This window comes from Rhynchophorus ferrugineus, unplaced genomic scaffold (genome assembly GCF_030347505.1).
Source record: "Rhynchophorus ferrugineus isolate W39M unplaced genomic scaffold, kcgeb_rfMv2 rfM2, whole genome shotgun sequence".
Lineage (NCBI taxonomy): Eukaryota > Metazoa > Arthropoda > Insecta > Coleoptera > Curculionidae > Rhynchophorus > Rhynchophorus ferrugineus.
Genome location: NW_027472581.1, coordinates 91,804,017 through 91,821,934, shown reverse-complemented (window position 1 = coordinate 91,821,934; position 17,918 = coordinate 91,804,017). Strand labels below are relative to the sequence as shown.

Sequence of the window (17,918 nt, the reverse complement as noted above, 5' to 3'; positions counted from 1 at the left end):
TAAGATTTAGATTGTAAGTTTTGTCGACATGGCTCCATTATTTCACTCCAAAGTTCAATCGACAGTCATCCGAGTGGACTGCACACGATGACCCCGTTCCAAAGCGTGGGAAAACGAAACAGTCGGCTGGCAAGTTTATGGCGTCTGTATTTTGAGATGCGCATGGAATAATTTTCATTAACTACTTTGAAAAAGCAAGGACCATCAACAGCGACTATTACATAGCGTTATTGGACCCTTTGAAGGACAAAAACCCTGAATAACGGCCGTATTTGAAGAAAAGGAAAGTGCTGCTTTACGAAGACAATGCACTGTGTCACAAGTCAGTGAAAACGATAGCAAAACTACGTGAAATTGGCTTCGAATTGTTTACTCATTCACCGTATTCTCCAGATCTGGCTCACAGCGACTATTTCCTGTTCTCAAATCTCAAAAGAATACTCGCTGGGAAGAAATTTTTGTCGAGGTGATCGCCGAAACTCAGGCCTATTTTGAAGCAAAGGACAAATCGTACTACAAAAATGATACCGAAAAGTTGGAGGGTCGCTATAATCAGTGTATCTCCCTTGAAGGGAGTGATTATGAAGTTAAGACATTTTTTGCTCGTCGATATATTGATATTTCTCTTCGCGGCCTATATCCCTACCAAGTATAAGTCGTCAGTAACTCATCGGGACCTTCTTCCCTCCAAAGCTGGCCCATTCCCGAAGAACAATCGGTTCCTCAACGGTCACAGCAACAGGAATCCTGTATCTCGGAGTAACACGGACATTTTGCCGTTAAGACTTTTTAATCTATCGAAACCTGACCATATGGGATTCGAACTAAAAACCTACCGTATGAAATTTATTCGATCGCGAATATCCAAAGGCTAATTTCGAAACAAATTAACTCGCTATCGCCCGTGTCTCATAACTCAGCCGGATCTCAGTTGTGTGACACATCGGAATTAATCTATAGAGACCTATTTATTCGATAAATTATCGTTTCAATCCCTAGCAAATGCGGACGGAGAATTAGAACAGTTTTCAACAATGTGATTATATAGGAAAGCCGCTCTGGTCATCTAAATTTGTCGAGAGTGACGGAGAGAGCCGGTGAAATAACGTTATATCCGAATAAAAAAAAGTTAATTATAATTATTTAGAACTTGTTGGTTTTAATTAATTAAACAGCTGCTTCTTATTAAATTCGTAACGTAATGAAATTAATGATTTGGATTATTAATTAATGGACATTTAATTGACCTTTTTGGTTATCTGAAACAAAATACAAAACAGTTTCTGAATTTGTAACAATGTTCTAATAGACTATCTCGAACTGAACAAAATACACGCTTTCCTTTATTCTATCTCGCGTGTATATAAAATACGAAATAGCTGGCTCGGTGGTGCAGAGGTTAAGACGACAAGACGGTCTGTGATGCTGGGGCATGGATGTACTTTATGTTTGTGATTGTAATTATAAATGTCTTTATATACTAGAATAGTCTAGAACTAGAATAGTCTTTATAGAATAACTATACCAGTCATACCAGGATAAGACCGGACGTCTTTTGATCTCTAAGTTGGTCATTAACTAGTCGGTAGGTTAAATGTGCCTAGAAGCCTACTTTATACTGTAGGTTCAGTCCAGATAAACCCTCATTGGTAAAAAGGTGACATTAAAATATATTTTAAAAAAAAAATTATTCATAATTATATATAATAGTTATAATTATATTGGGTTTTTTTTAACATTTTATTTTTAACTTCCATACAGTTTTGATTTAAAGCGAGCCGAAAGTTATTTGACAACAATCCCAGGTATTTCGAAAGAAAAGGTATGAAATGTTATTAAGAGAACGGTTAAATGCTGCAAAAGCCAGTGCTCCGAAGTTAATGACCTCTTAGTATGGAACCAACAATTTAATTTATGTTATGCAACAGTTGACAAAATCGAAATTTAAATATGTATAGGTGATTATTAGTTAATATTTTTTTCTTACTTAACAGGTCAATTGAAAAGTCCCCGGCATACCACATTGTTTAGCAAAATTAGTTTTTTTAATCAACACAATTCCCTTCAAGGGTGCTACATTGGTTATAGCGACTCTCCAACTCTTCGATAACATTCTTATAATACGATTTGTCCTTTCCTTCAAAAAGGGCCTCAATTTCGGCGATCGCCTCTTTATTCGACGAAAATTTCTTCCCAGCGAGCATTCTTTAGGGATCTGAGAACAGGAAATAGTCGCTGGGGGGAAGATCTGGAGAATACAATGGATGAGGAAGCAATTCGAATCCCAATTCATGGATTTTTGCTATCGTTTTTACTGACTTGTGATACGGTGCATTGTCTTGCTGAATGAGCACTTTCTTTTTCTTCAAATGGGGCCGTTTTCCGGCGATTTTGTCCTTCAAACGATCCAATAACACTATGTAATAGTCGCTGTTGATGGTCCTTCCTCTTTTAAGGTAGTCAATGAAAATAATTGAATGCGCATCCCAAAATACAGGCGCCATAACCTTTCCAGCCGACTGTTTTCCCACGCTTTGGAACGTGTTCATCATGTGTAGTCCACTCCTATGACTGTCGATTGGACTTTGGAGTGAAATGTGGAACCATGTTTTATCTATTGTCACATATCGACGCAAAATCTCGGGTTTATTACGCTTGATCATCTTCAAATACTGCTCCTAATTATCAACTCGTCGTTGTTTTTGGTCAAAAGTAAGCTCGCACGGCACCCACTTTGCACAGAGCTTTCTCATACCCAAAAATTCGTGAATGATATGATGTACAATTTCAATTTACAGTCTTTCAAATTCATTTTGTGGATTTTTTTATGTTTTCGTCGGTAACAACCTCTTCTGGGCGTCCACTGCGTTCACCATCTTCGGTGCTCATTTCACCACGTCTAAACTTAGCATACCAATCCTTGATGGTTGATTTTCCTCGGGCAGTATCCGGAAACACGGCATCAAGCCTTTGCATCAAGTTTGTTCTTCAACTGTATTTCTTCCTTTCAAAAATCGATATTTTTCTCAACACGCGAAATTCTTTTTTATCCACTTTTTTCACAATAACAAAAGTTGCTTCACTCAAAATGCTATAATTCACAAACTAATGATCTGACAGCTGACTGATTTATACACGCATTTTTTGAGTGTTAGGTCTAACTAAAAAACATGTAGACTTAAATATAGTAGCGCCATCTATGTGTCAGGTCGGGGACTTTTTAATTGACCTGTTATTACAATGACTATAATGTACATATTTTATTTTAAACCCTTTTTTTGTGTTAAAAGTTTGATTATTTTTTTCTTTTTATGTGTGTTCCTTATTTATTTTATGAAGTCGCTTCAGTTTTTTTGTTAATATATTATATTATTTAAAATTCAAAATACAGCCTAGTACAATCAGGTGTTATGTTATGTAAACAGTATAGAACTAATCCAGTCAGCATTTTAATCGTTAAAATAAGAATGTCATTTCATGAACACTGCATTTTTAAATGTACTATCAGACCAACATGTAGGGGAATGAAAAATTCAATATATTCAAAATATTCATATTGTATTTAATATTATTCATACTGTAATATTACAAATAGTAAGCTATGCCTAACGAGTTTCATAACAATTAATACATTCTTCATTATCCTATTTTGGCAACATAATAAATCCCCTTGTAGTAATATGTCATTCGATTTCAATCACAACGAACGAATAGCCACCGATGGAATTCAAATGTATCGGAAACAATTGTTAAAAACGAGAATTGAATTTACCACTACATTGAAGAATTCTATGATATTTTCGTGTAACAATTCTAGGTCAGGGGGTGTTGGATATAACAGGATGAAAAATGAAACAATAACTGAAACAAAATGAGATTTTTATTTGGTAAAATCGTCGAGAATCCCATCCGATATTCGGTAAACTTCGGTAGATTCCGCCTGATTTTACGACGTTTAATCACTTATAATCTGAACAAACATATGTGGACATTCCATCTAGGTGCTTGTCCATTCAATTTTAATTTTAATTTTGTGAATTCGATTCAATTGCACGCCATATTTATTATAGTTTAGATACAGTTGCCCCTGCGAAAGTAAAACTACAGATAAATATAACTCGAAGTCCTCTGTGTGATTATGTCTTGATCAAAATCGTAGCTCGTTGATCATATAGTCAATCGACAACATTAAAAGTGAACAGCAAACGTTGAAGTGTGGCTCGCTTGAGGATTTTCAAGGTTGGGGCTTCTATTATGGTAAAAATATTACTATTTCTAAGTTTGAGAGCAATCGAGGAGGAATTCATACACTACATATAAAAATATAATTGCGACCAAACTAGCTGCAATATTCTAAAGGATGCTATATTGGATGAGATACGAGCCAATTTAAGTAAAGACTTTTAGAAAAGACTAAATTTATTGACTCGTGAATATTTATATAATCTTCAGAAAGCAAACTAAATGAATTCCACAGGTACAAAGCATAAAAGTGACGCTACAAGTCTTGAAGCGTGGATAAATGTGGTCAAAAATACAGGATGTGTGTTGAATAACGCACAATCTTAGTTTCTGGGTACCTACTTTACTTTAAATTAAAAAGATTTTTTGTTAATCATAATAAATGACGGAAAATATGAAATGTTAAAGGAATATAGCCTTACTTGCTCCTTACTCGTTACTAGGAATGCACCTTACTCTTATTAAATGCAATGCTGTTTTTGTATATCGAAGATATTTGATGAGGAAACAGTGAAGCTATTTTTTAGTACCTATATTATCCTCAAATGTACATATAATTTTCAGGAACTGGCAACGTTGCAAATTCAAATCATTGTGAACACGCGGGGATTCTCTAGAACTAACCTCTTGTTATTTTTTATAAAAACTTTATAAATTAACTAATAGAAACTGTATATAACCTCATGTTAGAACTGTCATTATGGTGTATTTTGCATAAGTAATACATTTTTTTTTAATTTTTAATTAATTGTAATTTTTTACAAATTACAATTACATTTCAACGAGTCTTAGCTCTTTTGATATATTTTCACAACAATTGGTACGTTCTTCATTAACATGCATTGGTAAAATAACAATATTTATACTAATTTGTCATTTAATTTTAATAACAACGAAAGAACAGCCACCGATAGAATTCAAGTATATAAATAATAAATAATAAACAATCGCAAAAAAAGATTATTATTAATTTACCACCACATAGAAGAATTTCATGCTATTTTCGCGTAATAATTCTAGGTCAGGCGTGTTGGACTTGAGAGGATGAAAAATAAAACAGTAACTCAAACAAAATAAGTTATTTATTTGGTAAAAGATATTCTGTATTTCTCATCAAATTCATAATAAAATTAGTAATAGAAGCTGTACATAACATCAGTTATGGGTTAATATAATTCTTACATGACATTGGTAACTACACCAAATAACATTTTATTAAAATATATACTAATTTAGGCAACCATTCATATCATAAAATAAAACATAAAGATAAAAATAGGGTGTCAAAAAATATATAAAAATATAAAATATATAATAATAATATAAAAAAATAATAAAATATAAAACTATAAAGCATCTAACCGGTTCCTCAAACAGTATCTAGCTGATCAATTTCAATCTGAAAAAAAATAAATTAAAAAATATTTATAAATATATTTCAACAAAGTACAATTTAGTTCATGTATTTCTTTTCCGTCCTAATATTTAACTGGGGATTATCCTTTATTAATTATTATTTTATTATTTATTAATAAAAATTAAGTTTATTTAATTTTATTCCCAATTTATAGTTCTTAAAACTGGCGTAATACTTCAAATTATTGATCTATAACTTGAATATATTACCCCCTGTAAAGTTTCACATGTTATATTACCAAAGTGATCACATAACATCTTTTTTAACAACAGATATCATATGCTAATGTCATTTAAGCTGCCTTATCATTCCAGTTCCATTCTCCTTTGTGCCATTTTCCATATAGTAATTCATATTTCAAGGTCGAGTTTAAAACGAAAATTATTATGTTTAAGTTGATGCTATACAACAACAGTGGTTTATCTCAAGTTTAAAATTAACAGATAAAAGTAAAATCAAAAAAGCATTTGTCACAAACACAAGTAACTGTGAATTTTCAATCTATTTAAGGAATAAAACCTAAAAAATTACTATTATAGAAATTCCATTGACGTCATCCGAACCTTCATAATTGTCTAAACAAAATTCTAATTAAGTTGTAAATACATTTGTCTACAGTAAATAATGATATGTTTATTTAGCGCCCTTGAACCCCAAGGAAATTCAAAATTAAATGGGTCTACTCATCACCAGCGTGTTTTAAGAACATAAATAAATTGTTTATTCTAAAACCTGGAGCTATATATTTTACAACAATGAAATAAGAGCCAAATTCCCTTCCAATATAATATAAATGTTTTAAATACACTTAAATAAAAACAAGTTACTGTAAGGTTTTATTTTTCGGCGGTCCTAGCACGTTCGCCATTATGGCAACATGGTTTTTTTAATAAAAAAAGGAATCTACATTTTATGTTCTTATTTAGAATTGATTTTCTGTAATAATTACTGCATCTCAAGAAATTATTAAATAATTGAGCCCAATTTTGATTTCACTGAATAAAGTTGAAGCTCAATAGTAAATGAATAATGTTTCCCATATTTTTTATTATTTGAAATCTTACGTCAATTTTCTTAAAATGATTTCAGGAAACTTTAAGAGTTTTAAACACAATTTAGATATTTTTTAAATAAATACAGTGTCTGTTCTAATTTTTATTTGAAATAATTTCAAGTTGTTGACACCATTTTATAATTATGACTAAAATATGGTAATCTTTACGTTATTCTTTGAAATAGCGAACGAATATCCATAAAAACTTGGTATATGTAACAAATGTTTAAATATCTACATTAAATTAATTTTCAATTTTGTAGTTAACAATCGAGTTTTTCTTTATTTAAAAACATCACGAAATATTTATACCTATCCTCATATAAATCAATCATTATAAAATTATAAATATATTAGAGCTATAGTCATATAAAACTATGTATTTTCCATTAATTAAAATTTAATATACAAAAATATATTAGACAGAAAAAAAAACTTCATTTCATTGTTTTTTCCACCATAATTTCTCTGTGGCCATAATAAAAATGTAAATCATTAAAAGCTCAGTTTTGATTAAGTCAGTTCAACCTATTAATACTCGAAACCATCTTAATTAAAAAGTGGTGCTTGAGGAACCTTAATTTAATCAGAAAGTAAACTGTTATATATCAATTTGGATGTGAAACAAAGAACAAAGTGATATCTTCCAGGATTCGGTGCATTTTTATATTAACGGAGCAAAAATCTGACTATCATTAAACTTTTTTCAAGTTCATAAAGTAGACGTGGCTTACTAGATGTATCTAATGCTTCATTTAGAGTATGACATGAATATTTAACAGGTAGATGTAATTAAGTCAGGGAAGGATAAAAAATAAATATGATGATATTGGTATATAAATAAATATTAATATACATTACTGTAATTTTTATCTATTTAATAAAATTATTGTAATAATGTTTTCTTGTATTACTTTTGTACACTCCGGATAATTACTGCAATTTAACGAGAGTGGATTTCACCTTAGTGCAGCAGCATTAAATTGAAATGTTCACTCATTCATGCTGCTAATCTGGTTACTATTAGCAAATGCGTCACAGGACATATAAGTATAATTGATTACACTTGATTTTAACAACGATAAATATGTTGATAGTTCATTAATTTGCTGTTTAATTGAACTTTTCAGTTTCTTTATTTCTTTTCAACCCTAAAATGTGTAAAACCGGCTCTATATATATAAACATCCAGCTTTTACAGAGCATTGCATTATTACAAGTTATTTTTATTTAGATTATTGCAGTCTATTTATTATGTTTGATTTTTTAAATTTGCCATTTAGCCAAGCATTAATGACAACGAAATAGAAGTGTTTACACAGTTTACAAAGTAAAATGTTCAGAGAAAAATAGTTTAGGTGTCTATAAACATATATATTTATACATTTTTTACACTAATTTCTGCTTATTGGCAATAAACTTTATATACAGCTGTATAAAAAAAGATTATATATATCTATAAATGCTACTTATCCATGGTACATAATTTAAAAAAAGACATATATATATATATATATATATATATATATATATATATATATATATATATATATATATATATATATATATGTATATATATACTTTTAAATAAATCGATTTTTTTATACTTATGACTTGAAATCTAAGCATGTATAAAGAACAAACAAAACTTTTTTCAAAAATTATAGTAATTTTTCAAAGGAGATAGTTTATTCTCGCTGCGCAAATTCTGACTAGGTAATTTTTCCATGTTATGGTTGTGTGGGAACTCTGGATGCCACCAATCCAGGATTCTAACTTTTACCACGGGTTCTAAAACTGCGTAGATTTGCGACGAACAAATACCAGAACGAAAACCTAATTGGAGTTTATGATATCGATACTGGTTATCAACAGAGGGCACTAATGCGGCTGAGGCTAATGTCAAACCTATGAACAATGAGCAAATAGTTAAAAGAACTACCACAAAAATCATTTTTAATATTCTTGCAGCAATTTTTATTTGTATTGTCATATAACATACTAAAGAAAAGTAGAACATACCTAAAACAGGTGGGATAACATTACCACGAAGACAAGTAACCTCCAAGGCACGACAATTGTTATCTGGATTTATAGTAATGTCATCTAAAATTCTTAATATATCTTGAATTTCTAAATCATTTACCGTTGTATCATAACACAAACTATCAACAACTTTTCGCCTCATTTTAAAGTAATAACGCTTTTCAATGTTAAACAATAAACAACATTCGCACTTGATTAATGATTTTATGCATGGGTGTTGTTCTTCATATCTAACTGCTGGTTTTAGTCGATCCACAAAAGGTTTGTATGTGAAATATAATGCCCTTATAACATTAGTTCTGAGACCATATTTTCTAACCATAAATTCAGGCTGCAGATATGTTGGTACATTAGGAACAAATTTATAATAGCGCCGATACAATAAAAACCAAAATCTAGGGGTTAATGTAACTTCATAAGATGTTCTACAAATAGCTGCAAATCTACCGACATCCTCTGGGCGTATGTATTCTGACAACTTAAACCACATATCAATGGGATAATTAACACCATCAGTACCATTTTCATTCTTGCTACTGTTACTAAAATGGGTTTTTCTTCCTAATTGCTTCATTTTTTTTCTGACATATGAAAAAGTTCCATCTACATTTTTTTCTAAATCTCCATCAAATTCTTCAAGTTCCTTCTCATCCCAACTTTTTTCAACTTCTTGTTTTAAAACAACAACAACATTGTTGGTTGATTTTTTCAGTCTATTATTTGGTACTGACGAATTAGCGAAATCATTTAAAGTTACATCTAAAATAATAATAATGATACACATTATATATAGACATAAATATTAATTGCGCAATATTAGGTTTCAGATTATGCAAATAGTGTTTACCTGCTAGGCCCCCCTTAGGGGGTTTCTTTTTTCCAGATTTTTTCGGCGGCATGGCAAATATATACCAATTGTTCCTGAATTTACTGTAGAGTCTGTTCTCGACATAAATAAACCTATATAATATTACTTATATATAAAAGCTGTTGAACAGCTATAACTATTACTATCACCTGTCATCGTGAACTGATAATCAGCTGTTCCGTGTTTGGTGTATGTCCAAATATATGTTGCCTAGTTACACGGAGGCTAAATATATTTTAAACATTAATTGCTTTCTTGTTTGGTATTAATATATACAATGTTAATTGAACTACAGCAATATTTCTACTCTGAATTGGTATGATAATATAGAAGTTGTTAGTATATGTTATCAAAAAAACCTTTTAAATTAAATCTTTTCAAATATATTTCAGCGCCATCTATTGGACATTCTCTAAAATCAAGTTATATTATTACAGAAAGCGACTTTACCGATTTAAATGGGCTTGTTTGACATGGATTTTAATATGGCTGTCAAGCTGGGCAAGTTTATGTATCTTGTGTATGTAAGTAGAAGATAGGGGGATGGAATTTAAAGGTGTGTCGTAGTAAATAAGTGAAAATAATGTTTATATTTGTAAATAAACAATTAATGACAACGTTTTTATGTGACTATGAAACCCGGTTTCAGTGTTTACGGCCGTGGTTTAGTTAGAAAACCTGTCGGACAGTTAACCTAAGGGGTTAGGGACTACTTTAGCACCATTTTCGGTAAATTGTGTATTGATAATACAACAAAATGTGGAATATGATGTGTGATGTGATGCCGACAATTTCGGAGGACAGCATCAGCCAGAGAAGTTCACAGTTCTCTGGTGAAGATGCGAATTTTGAACAATTAATGGTTTCAATGCTGGACGAAAGAGATAAATTAATGGACAGTTTGCGGGAGACCCAGGAGAGGTTGGGGGAAACGGAATTAAAATTAGCGGAAGTAGAAAAGGAACGAGATTCACTCCAAAGGCAAATCGCTGCAAATTTACCACAGGTAAGGCACTGACAGGCGCGTGTTCAACGGCGCTATCGGCCGATGTTACTTTTGTACTTGGAGCTTTATTGATTCTTTTACCAAAACATTTTATGCCATGCTATAACAGGTAATTATTTAGGAACTATTTGGCGTGTATCTATGGTTGTCTATTATTTAAGTTTTTTAAGTATTTTAACTAAATGTACATGGTAAAACTCCGCCCTCACGACGTTTCATTGGGTTGCAGTCCAGTCACTTCTATTCATTTCAGTTGTCAAATTGCGTTTCCTAGGTTACCGTCATAATTCTCTATTCCCTAAGAAGGGAGCGGGATATTTGAGATATATTTTCGATTTAAATGGCATTTTATTTAATCTCAAATTATGAGGTATTTTTGTCGAATTGATAATTATTGACGTGATGATATTATTACCTAGAAAATTAAGGGCACTGAAATTGCAGGAAGACTGGTTATGAGCTAATAACTCAGACAAAACAATATTAGATTATTTATTATAATAGTTTATATAAATCAGATTATTAACAAACTCGAAGAATGTTATATAGTTTGGCATAATTATGGTTTGTTTATATTTTAGTTCCTTTTTGTAATGATATTACAAGACCACATTGTAATCTCATGGTCATGTATTGACAATCATTAGTGTTTTATACAGCATACACATTTTTACTGGATTTAAGTAAAGGAGATTCCAAGAAGAGTATTGGTGATAATAGTGCTACCAGTTAAAACATATTAATTAAGACATAAAATAATGAATGTCAAAGCTTTCTGATATGTAGGTTATCGAAATCAAGTAATGATTTTTTACTATTGATTATATTGTTGCATATTTTCTTTAAAACCTACTATATATTTAACGTTAAAACCATATCGTTATAACTTTAATGTAAAAATCACACCAGAATAATTTAAAAATTCTTTGTAGACAGTGTTTATGGCTGAGCAATTTTATGTTCTTTTTTATACTCATTCTTCTCATTATAGTAGCATTCGAAACACTGTCTGCAAAGATAATTAAAACGCTTTCCTGATTAAAAGTTAACACAAACAATTGAAATGACTCATTAAGCTATTGGTTGCTTTAGTTCATTCTCCTCTTGTTCGAATCATTATTTGACATAATTTAAATCAATTGTAATTTTTTTTGTTAGCGCTTTGGTATTAATTAGTCCTAAATTCAATTAACCTATTAACCAATTAGAACGTCATTGTATACTTAAATTTTGTGTTTGAATTCTAAGTGATCTAACAGAGAATTACCAATATATTTCCAAGTATGTCGAAGGATAGGATGTCGAGTATAAAACACGAATCCTATCTTCTTGTCAAGCGGTCTCGCGCTTGGAACAATATAAATTTAATGAGGTAACATCTGTCTTTTACGATGCCTTTCCTAATCATTTGTGGGCGATAAATTGGATCAGTGATGCCATTGTCGATTTTCACAAAATTATATTTGGATTGGGTCATGTCGTTATTTTGGGAGCTTGGTGGTTTTTTTCCTGATTGTTTTATTTACATTGGTTATCACAACATTTCCTGTGTAAATGTTTGTATTATGACACTACAATTTTTATATATCTATTTTTTTAATAAATATATACCTTAACTTATCTTTCATATTTATAAGTTATATTTAAATTATGTGTAACACTGCAAATACTGATCATGTGTTTTCTAGTTCATATTCTAAAATTTATTCTAAAATTCGTGTTTGTTTGGAACTTAGTCCTAGTTAATCTGTTATTTTTTGAGCTATAATGCAACTGAAAATCAATGTACACTCTTATATCTTTACTTCTAGGAATCCATTACACTTTGATTACTATGTGGTCAAGTCCAACTGTAAGATAACTAGTAACTGTTTTGATAGTATTGTGCATTATGTGAGCTACAGTGAGCTTCATTCACAGAGAATTGGTGTATTTTTCTTCATATATGTAAGGAAGTACAATGATGTTCTGTATTTCCTGTTTCTGTTTCTCAAACTACTCTCAAAAACCTAATTTTATAGGTTGTATTTTTTCATGCAGTGATGGAATCAAATATTGACTGAACTGAACTCCATCTAAACATTTTTGATATGGAGAATCTTTCGTCGGTTTTTTGTTATCATTGGTCCAGTCCTGATTTTTGTTATATTAGTATATCATTATATTTTATTGGAAGGATGTAAGGAACCACAAAAAAAGTACAGAAAAATGGGAACTATGTTAACAATTAGTACATTGTTTTGGTATGACGTTTGAATGAAGGAATTATCGAACGAGTCCAAAACGAGTATAGTACAAAAATACTAAAGCAAAGTTGTTTTTCGTGTTTTTGAAAGCTTACTTATGTTTTCTATACTGTTATTGAGATATTGAAAATTATTTCGCTCCATATTTATTAAACCATTGGGTTCATTTTTAATAGATTGATATTTAAGGTTTTTTAAAGAAAGCGAATTCATCTATTATCATCATTATACTATAAGTTTCCGGTCTAATTAATACAATGAAATTTGGTTCGAAAATTAGCGCTCTCCATAAATAATGTGGCTGCTAACGGTTTATATCAGTAGCATTAGTTGCAAAAACTATGATAATTTATCCTCCTTTGATTACTGTGACGAAATGTATTTGATTATATTATTATTATAGGATTATTTAAAGTAGGTAAATACTTGTTTTAAATGTTATGTACACTATTTGGTTATTATGGAAAATGTGGGTTATTTCATTAATGTTTCATTGATTAATATGTAGTAGGGTAATGTGTCGATTAAATGCAAGAAAACAGTGCCCATAAAAATTTTCATTTAAGTAGGCCAAGGATGCATTATTGATGTCCAAGTTATATGATCCAGGGCATCTGGCACACATTTTTGACATAATCTCTTCGTTGCAGTCTGGGTTGCAGTTGGGATGTTTAGTATGGTTTGTTATGGCATGATCTTTATTATGTTAAGAACAATTATTGTGGTTTAAAGAGTTTTGTTAAATTAATTTTTATCAGTTTTAATATATATATTTCGGGCTTTGACTATTTGGTGGACAGTTGTCGCATGTGGGAACAATTTTCAGTACTATTAGTTGGTAGACGAAAAAAAGCAAATGTTTAAAAGCTGTGAAATCTAACTGATACCATTCGATCTATTAAGTAAGGGGTTTTAGAATTTACAAACTAATGTTTCGAAGCAATTTTGAGTCGAATTTTTATATCGAATTGTAAACCGTGATGAAAAGTTTAAAATATTCCCACCAAATTGCAAATGAGGAAGTTGACAAATTGAAATTGAATGGTATTCAATTTTTTCAATGCTTAACTCATTTATTACCTGAAAGATAGAATTAAATGTATAATTTATACATACAGGGTAGCCGTCATTAAAACTAATAGGCATATATATGTCTAAAGCACATTTAATGGTTTTAACGAGTCCTATCCGTTCCACGTTCCTTTCAACAAATTGCATTATTCTATTTAAATATTCGAGAAAAAAGGAAATGCAAATTAACAAGCAAATAAATAACAACAGTGGAATATTCTATTATCAGAGTATTTAAATATCAGTTGTATATGAGTTATGTTACAAATATATGCGGTTGTCGTTATATTGCGGTTTTATCAGCGTTAATTGATATATAAAATGGATCTGGGTATTGTTTTATATTTTGATATTGAAATGGTAATAATGGAATTGTTTTTTTAATGTATTTCAAAGACTGGATTGGAGGGTTATGTTGGTTTTAAGAATATCAGTCGATTGTGACTTGTTCGTTTAGATCGGTGACCTCCAAATTCATTTGGGGAAACTTAGATATAGGTCGTATTAGATCGCCATTCAATAGGTATAACAGGCATAGAATAGCAAAATATAAAATATAGTTATTTTTTAAGTAAAATAATAGTTTTTGTGTTTTAAACTGGCCCAGGTTATAAGGCTGTTTCCTTTTGAGCGTGTTATTCAATTATTCAATTAACCGGGATCAAATTAATTATCAAGAAGAGAAGACAGCTAGACGTTGGATTGGCAATCGTCCTGCAGCTACTTGAAGCAGCCCTTGGTGTAGTTAAGTGGAGTTGAACATAAATTTTCCACATTTGCTACGTTAAATTAATCACCAATCAGAAGTCCTACGAAACATTGACGCCATTTACCGTATCCTAACCATCAGTTCCCATTAAAATCTTTGAACTTCTTAGGCGCTTTTCTACTTGAAGTGGGTGAGTCTTCCGAGCATACTAACCATGAAATGTGGTAGAATACTGAAGAATGTTCAATAAAAATACAAAATATATACAAAAATATAAAATAAAAAGTTGATAACAACTATAACACAAAAAAGGGTTTAAGTTATATACATTTGATGATGGAAGTTTGATTTTTTAAGCTTTTAGCAGTTATACGGAACGAAAAAATGGTATTCGGTATTGTATAAAATTACCTTGTAATATTCGGGTAAATAAAATGCGTAAATTGTAATTTTGAAGTATATTTAATCATGTTTAGATATGTTTTAACATATTAAGTTTTACTATGAATTCTTAAACTAAATCTCCGCTTAGTTTCTTCTACTTTACTTGACTTGAACGACAACATTTGGGTTCATACACCATCTGTACATCAGTATTGTTCGAAACGTTTGCCACTGTAAAATTAATTAACATTTCAGTATAACGACAATTTACATTTTCAGAAGTAATTTCAACTAATAGGCAATAGTAATGCTTCTTGCTAAACTTTTATTTTTATAATATATAGAAATAACAGGTCAATTGAAAAGTCCCGGCCTGCCACCTAGACGGCGCTACTAGAATTAAATCCATATGTTTTTAGTTAGCCCTAGCCCTCAAAAGAGGCGTGTATAAATTTGACAGTTGTCGGATCATTAGTTTGTGAATTATAGCATTTGAAGAAAAAGAAAGTGCTGCTTCACCAAGACAATACACTGTGTTAGAAGTCAGTGAAAACGATGGTAAAAATTCATGAATTGGGCTTCGAATTGCTTCCCCATGCACCATATTCTCCAGATCTGGCCCCCAGCGACTATTTTCTGTTCTCAGATCTCAAAAGAATGCTCGCTGGGAAGAAAGAAAGTTCGAATGAAGAGGTGATCGCCGAAACCGAGGCCTATTTTGAAGAAAAGGACGAATCGTACTATAAAAATGGTATCGAAAAGTTGGAGGGTCGCTATAATCACGCTTGAAGGGAATTATGTTGAATAAAAAAACTAATTTTGCAAAAAAAATGTGTTTTACTATGGTAGGCCAGGGACTTTTCAATTGACCTGTTATATTTATTATAATAAGCTATTTATACCAATATTAATAATAATCACATATAAACTGCAGGATAACGAACTTAAAAGAAAATTTAGCAGTTGTAGTTTTAAATTATGAATATTTTTCTGCCTCGGAACGAAAGTACACATCTTGTATTTAGTTTTTACCGAGGTATAATGGCTTTAGGGATCCTCACACCATCGATACACATTAGAATGTCTAATTATAACACAAAATTATTCAAATAACGCATAAATACGAGCTGTAACCTCTCAACCTTCAAAATCCATTTTTCTGCAGAAATAATTTTTATTCGGGGTAAAGTAAATACGTAGAATTGTTATTAAAGTAGTTTTAATAGTTAGTTTTATTAGTTTAGTAGTTAAATTGTTATTAAAGTAGTTGAAACATTCAATCTTTGAAAAAATTCCCGACATAAGCATTACAGTTTAGGGTGCAAGGCTACCAAAGGCGGGCTGTTGTTAACTAACATAGTCTGGTGGAATTTGAACAGTAGTTCAAGGTGAACGATCACCAAAGGCGAATTGCAGTAGTTCAGCTTCTCATACGTTGACTGTTGGAATTTGGAGCCACCAAAACTTGGGAATTTATTCCACACAGGTTACAACACAACAAAACTATTTTTTAGGACTATAAGCTGCAAAGATATTTCTCTAGGAGCGAGGTGCTATATCGCGCAATTGCTATCACTGGCCACGGTCTGCGCTGTATTCGAAGAATCGCGATCACGTGTCAGAGCCAGGTGTTTAAGACTGAGTAGTGAAACGAGTGAAATGTCTACAAATAGACAATAAATCTATAGAGGCCGATAGTAGTTGGGAGATAACGAATGCTGGTTTTGATAATAAAATTTTATCATTTAGATATTCGGCATCTGTGAATGAATAATAAACCGCAGATTAAACAGACGCCGCCTAAACAACATGGCGGCCACATGTTGTTAACAAACCAATATAACATTTCAATAACATCCACAAAGAATGCTACAGGTAGCGGTGACCGTAGTTTGGATTGCAGTTTTTATTTACTAAAATAACAAAATTGTTATTCGAAACTGTTCTTCGATAGAAGGCATTACTATGAACTACAGGGGACAGACAGAATAATATGAACACCATTCAATAGAGTACATCTTTTTGCATATTGGCAAGGCTTCTTCCGTGCAAATAATTATCTTAATTGATGACGTCAAAATGACAACGACATATATGAAACGACAAATATAATTTATTTTAACATTGTAGTATACCTAATGCATATATTATCAAAGGACTTAAATTACAATTGATTATACAGTCATAATGGTTTATAGGTTAGGGTTGTGTTTTATTATATTTACATTTAACTCTTTTCCACATCGACTGTGAGATAGAGTTCTAGGCTCTTTTTTTATGTAGTTGTATCTATCCTGGAGGCCTAATCTACCGAACTAACAATTGTATTTATCTTCTACGTTTAGTTCTTGTTTCCTTCAGTACAGTGTTTCCTTGTAAAGTAATTTTGATATCACTATTATTTTTATTTTATTTAGATATTTTTATTTAGTTATTACAACGATTATTATGTACATATTTGGTTTTAAAAGGTTTTTCTTGTGTGCTAAAAATCTAAGTTTGATTTTTTTTCTTTCTAGTGAGTTCCTTATTTATTTCATTGAAGTCGGTTCAATTTTTTTGTTAAAAATATTATATTTTTCTCTTTTTAGTGTTAGATATGTACTCATTAAATTATGCAGTTATTTTATTAAGAATTACATTAGGTAGGTCAAGTAAAGGTGCTGCCCGTATGAGGAAAAATAGGAATAAAGCATCAATGATTGAAAATAAAGAATGCTTCAGGCCACGACGTCCGCTACCTAGTCTAGGTGATTTGACAAATGTTCTAATCGAACTAGAACAACATAAAGTTGTTGCCTCCGCTGGGAATCAAACCCGCGACCTCCGCGTGTGAACTAAACGCTCTAACCATTACACCATAGAAGCAGTTGCC

The 17,918-nt window shown here is 31.1% G+C and overlaps 2 protein-coding genes across 6 annotated transcripts in view; one reads left to right on the top strand and one right to left on the bottom strand.

The window, feature by feature from the left end:
- Positions 1 to 8,294: 8,294 nt before the first annotated feature.
- On the bottom strand, positions 8,295 to 9,801 carry fsd (transmembrane protein fates-shifted). The gene is made up of 3 exons (XM_076395547.1): positions 9,607 to 9,801; positions 8,736 to 9,518; positions 8,295 to 8,621 (listed from the first exon to the last, which is right to left on the bottom strand). Exons 1-3 carry the CDS (start codon positions 9,656 to 9,658, stop codon positions 8,368 to 8,370), a joined length of 1,089 nt encoding a protein of 362 aa, XP_076251662.1. The 5' UTR covers positions 9,659 to 9,801; the 3' UTR covers positions 8,295 to 8,367.
- Positions 9,802 to 10,136: 335 nt separating this feature from the next.
- Liprin-alpha (PTPRF interacting protein alpha) overlaps positions 10,137 to 17,918 on the top strand; it is a 348,725-nt gene continuing 340,943 nt past the window's right edge. For 3 of the 5 annotated variants that reach the window (XM_076396951.1, XM_076396965.1, XM_076396964.1), the window contains exon 1: positions 10,248 to 10,633. In XM_076396951.1, coding sequence (XP_076253066.1) covers positions 10,385 to 10,633 — 249 coding nt within the window. In that variant the 5' untranslated portion in view covers positions 10,248 to 10,384. Of the gene's footprint in view, positions 10,634 to 17,918 lie in introns of all 5 variants that reach the window. The other 2 variants (XM_076396963.1, XM_076396953.1) reach the window with 1 other exon arrangement.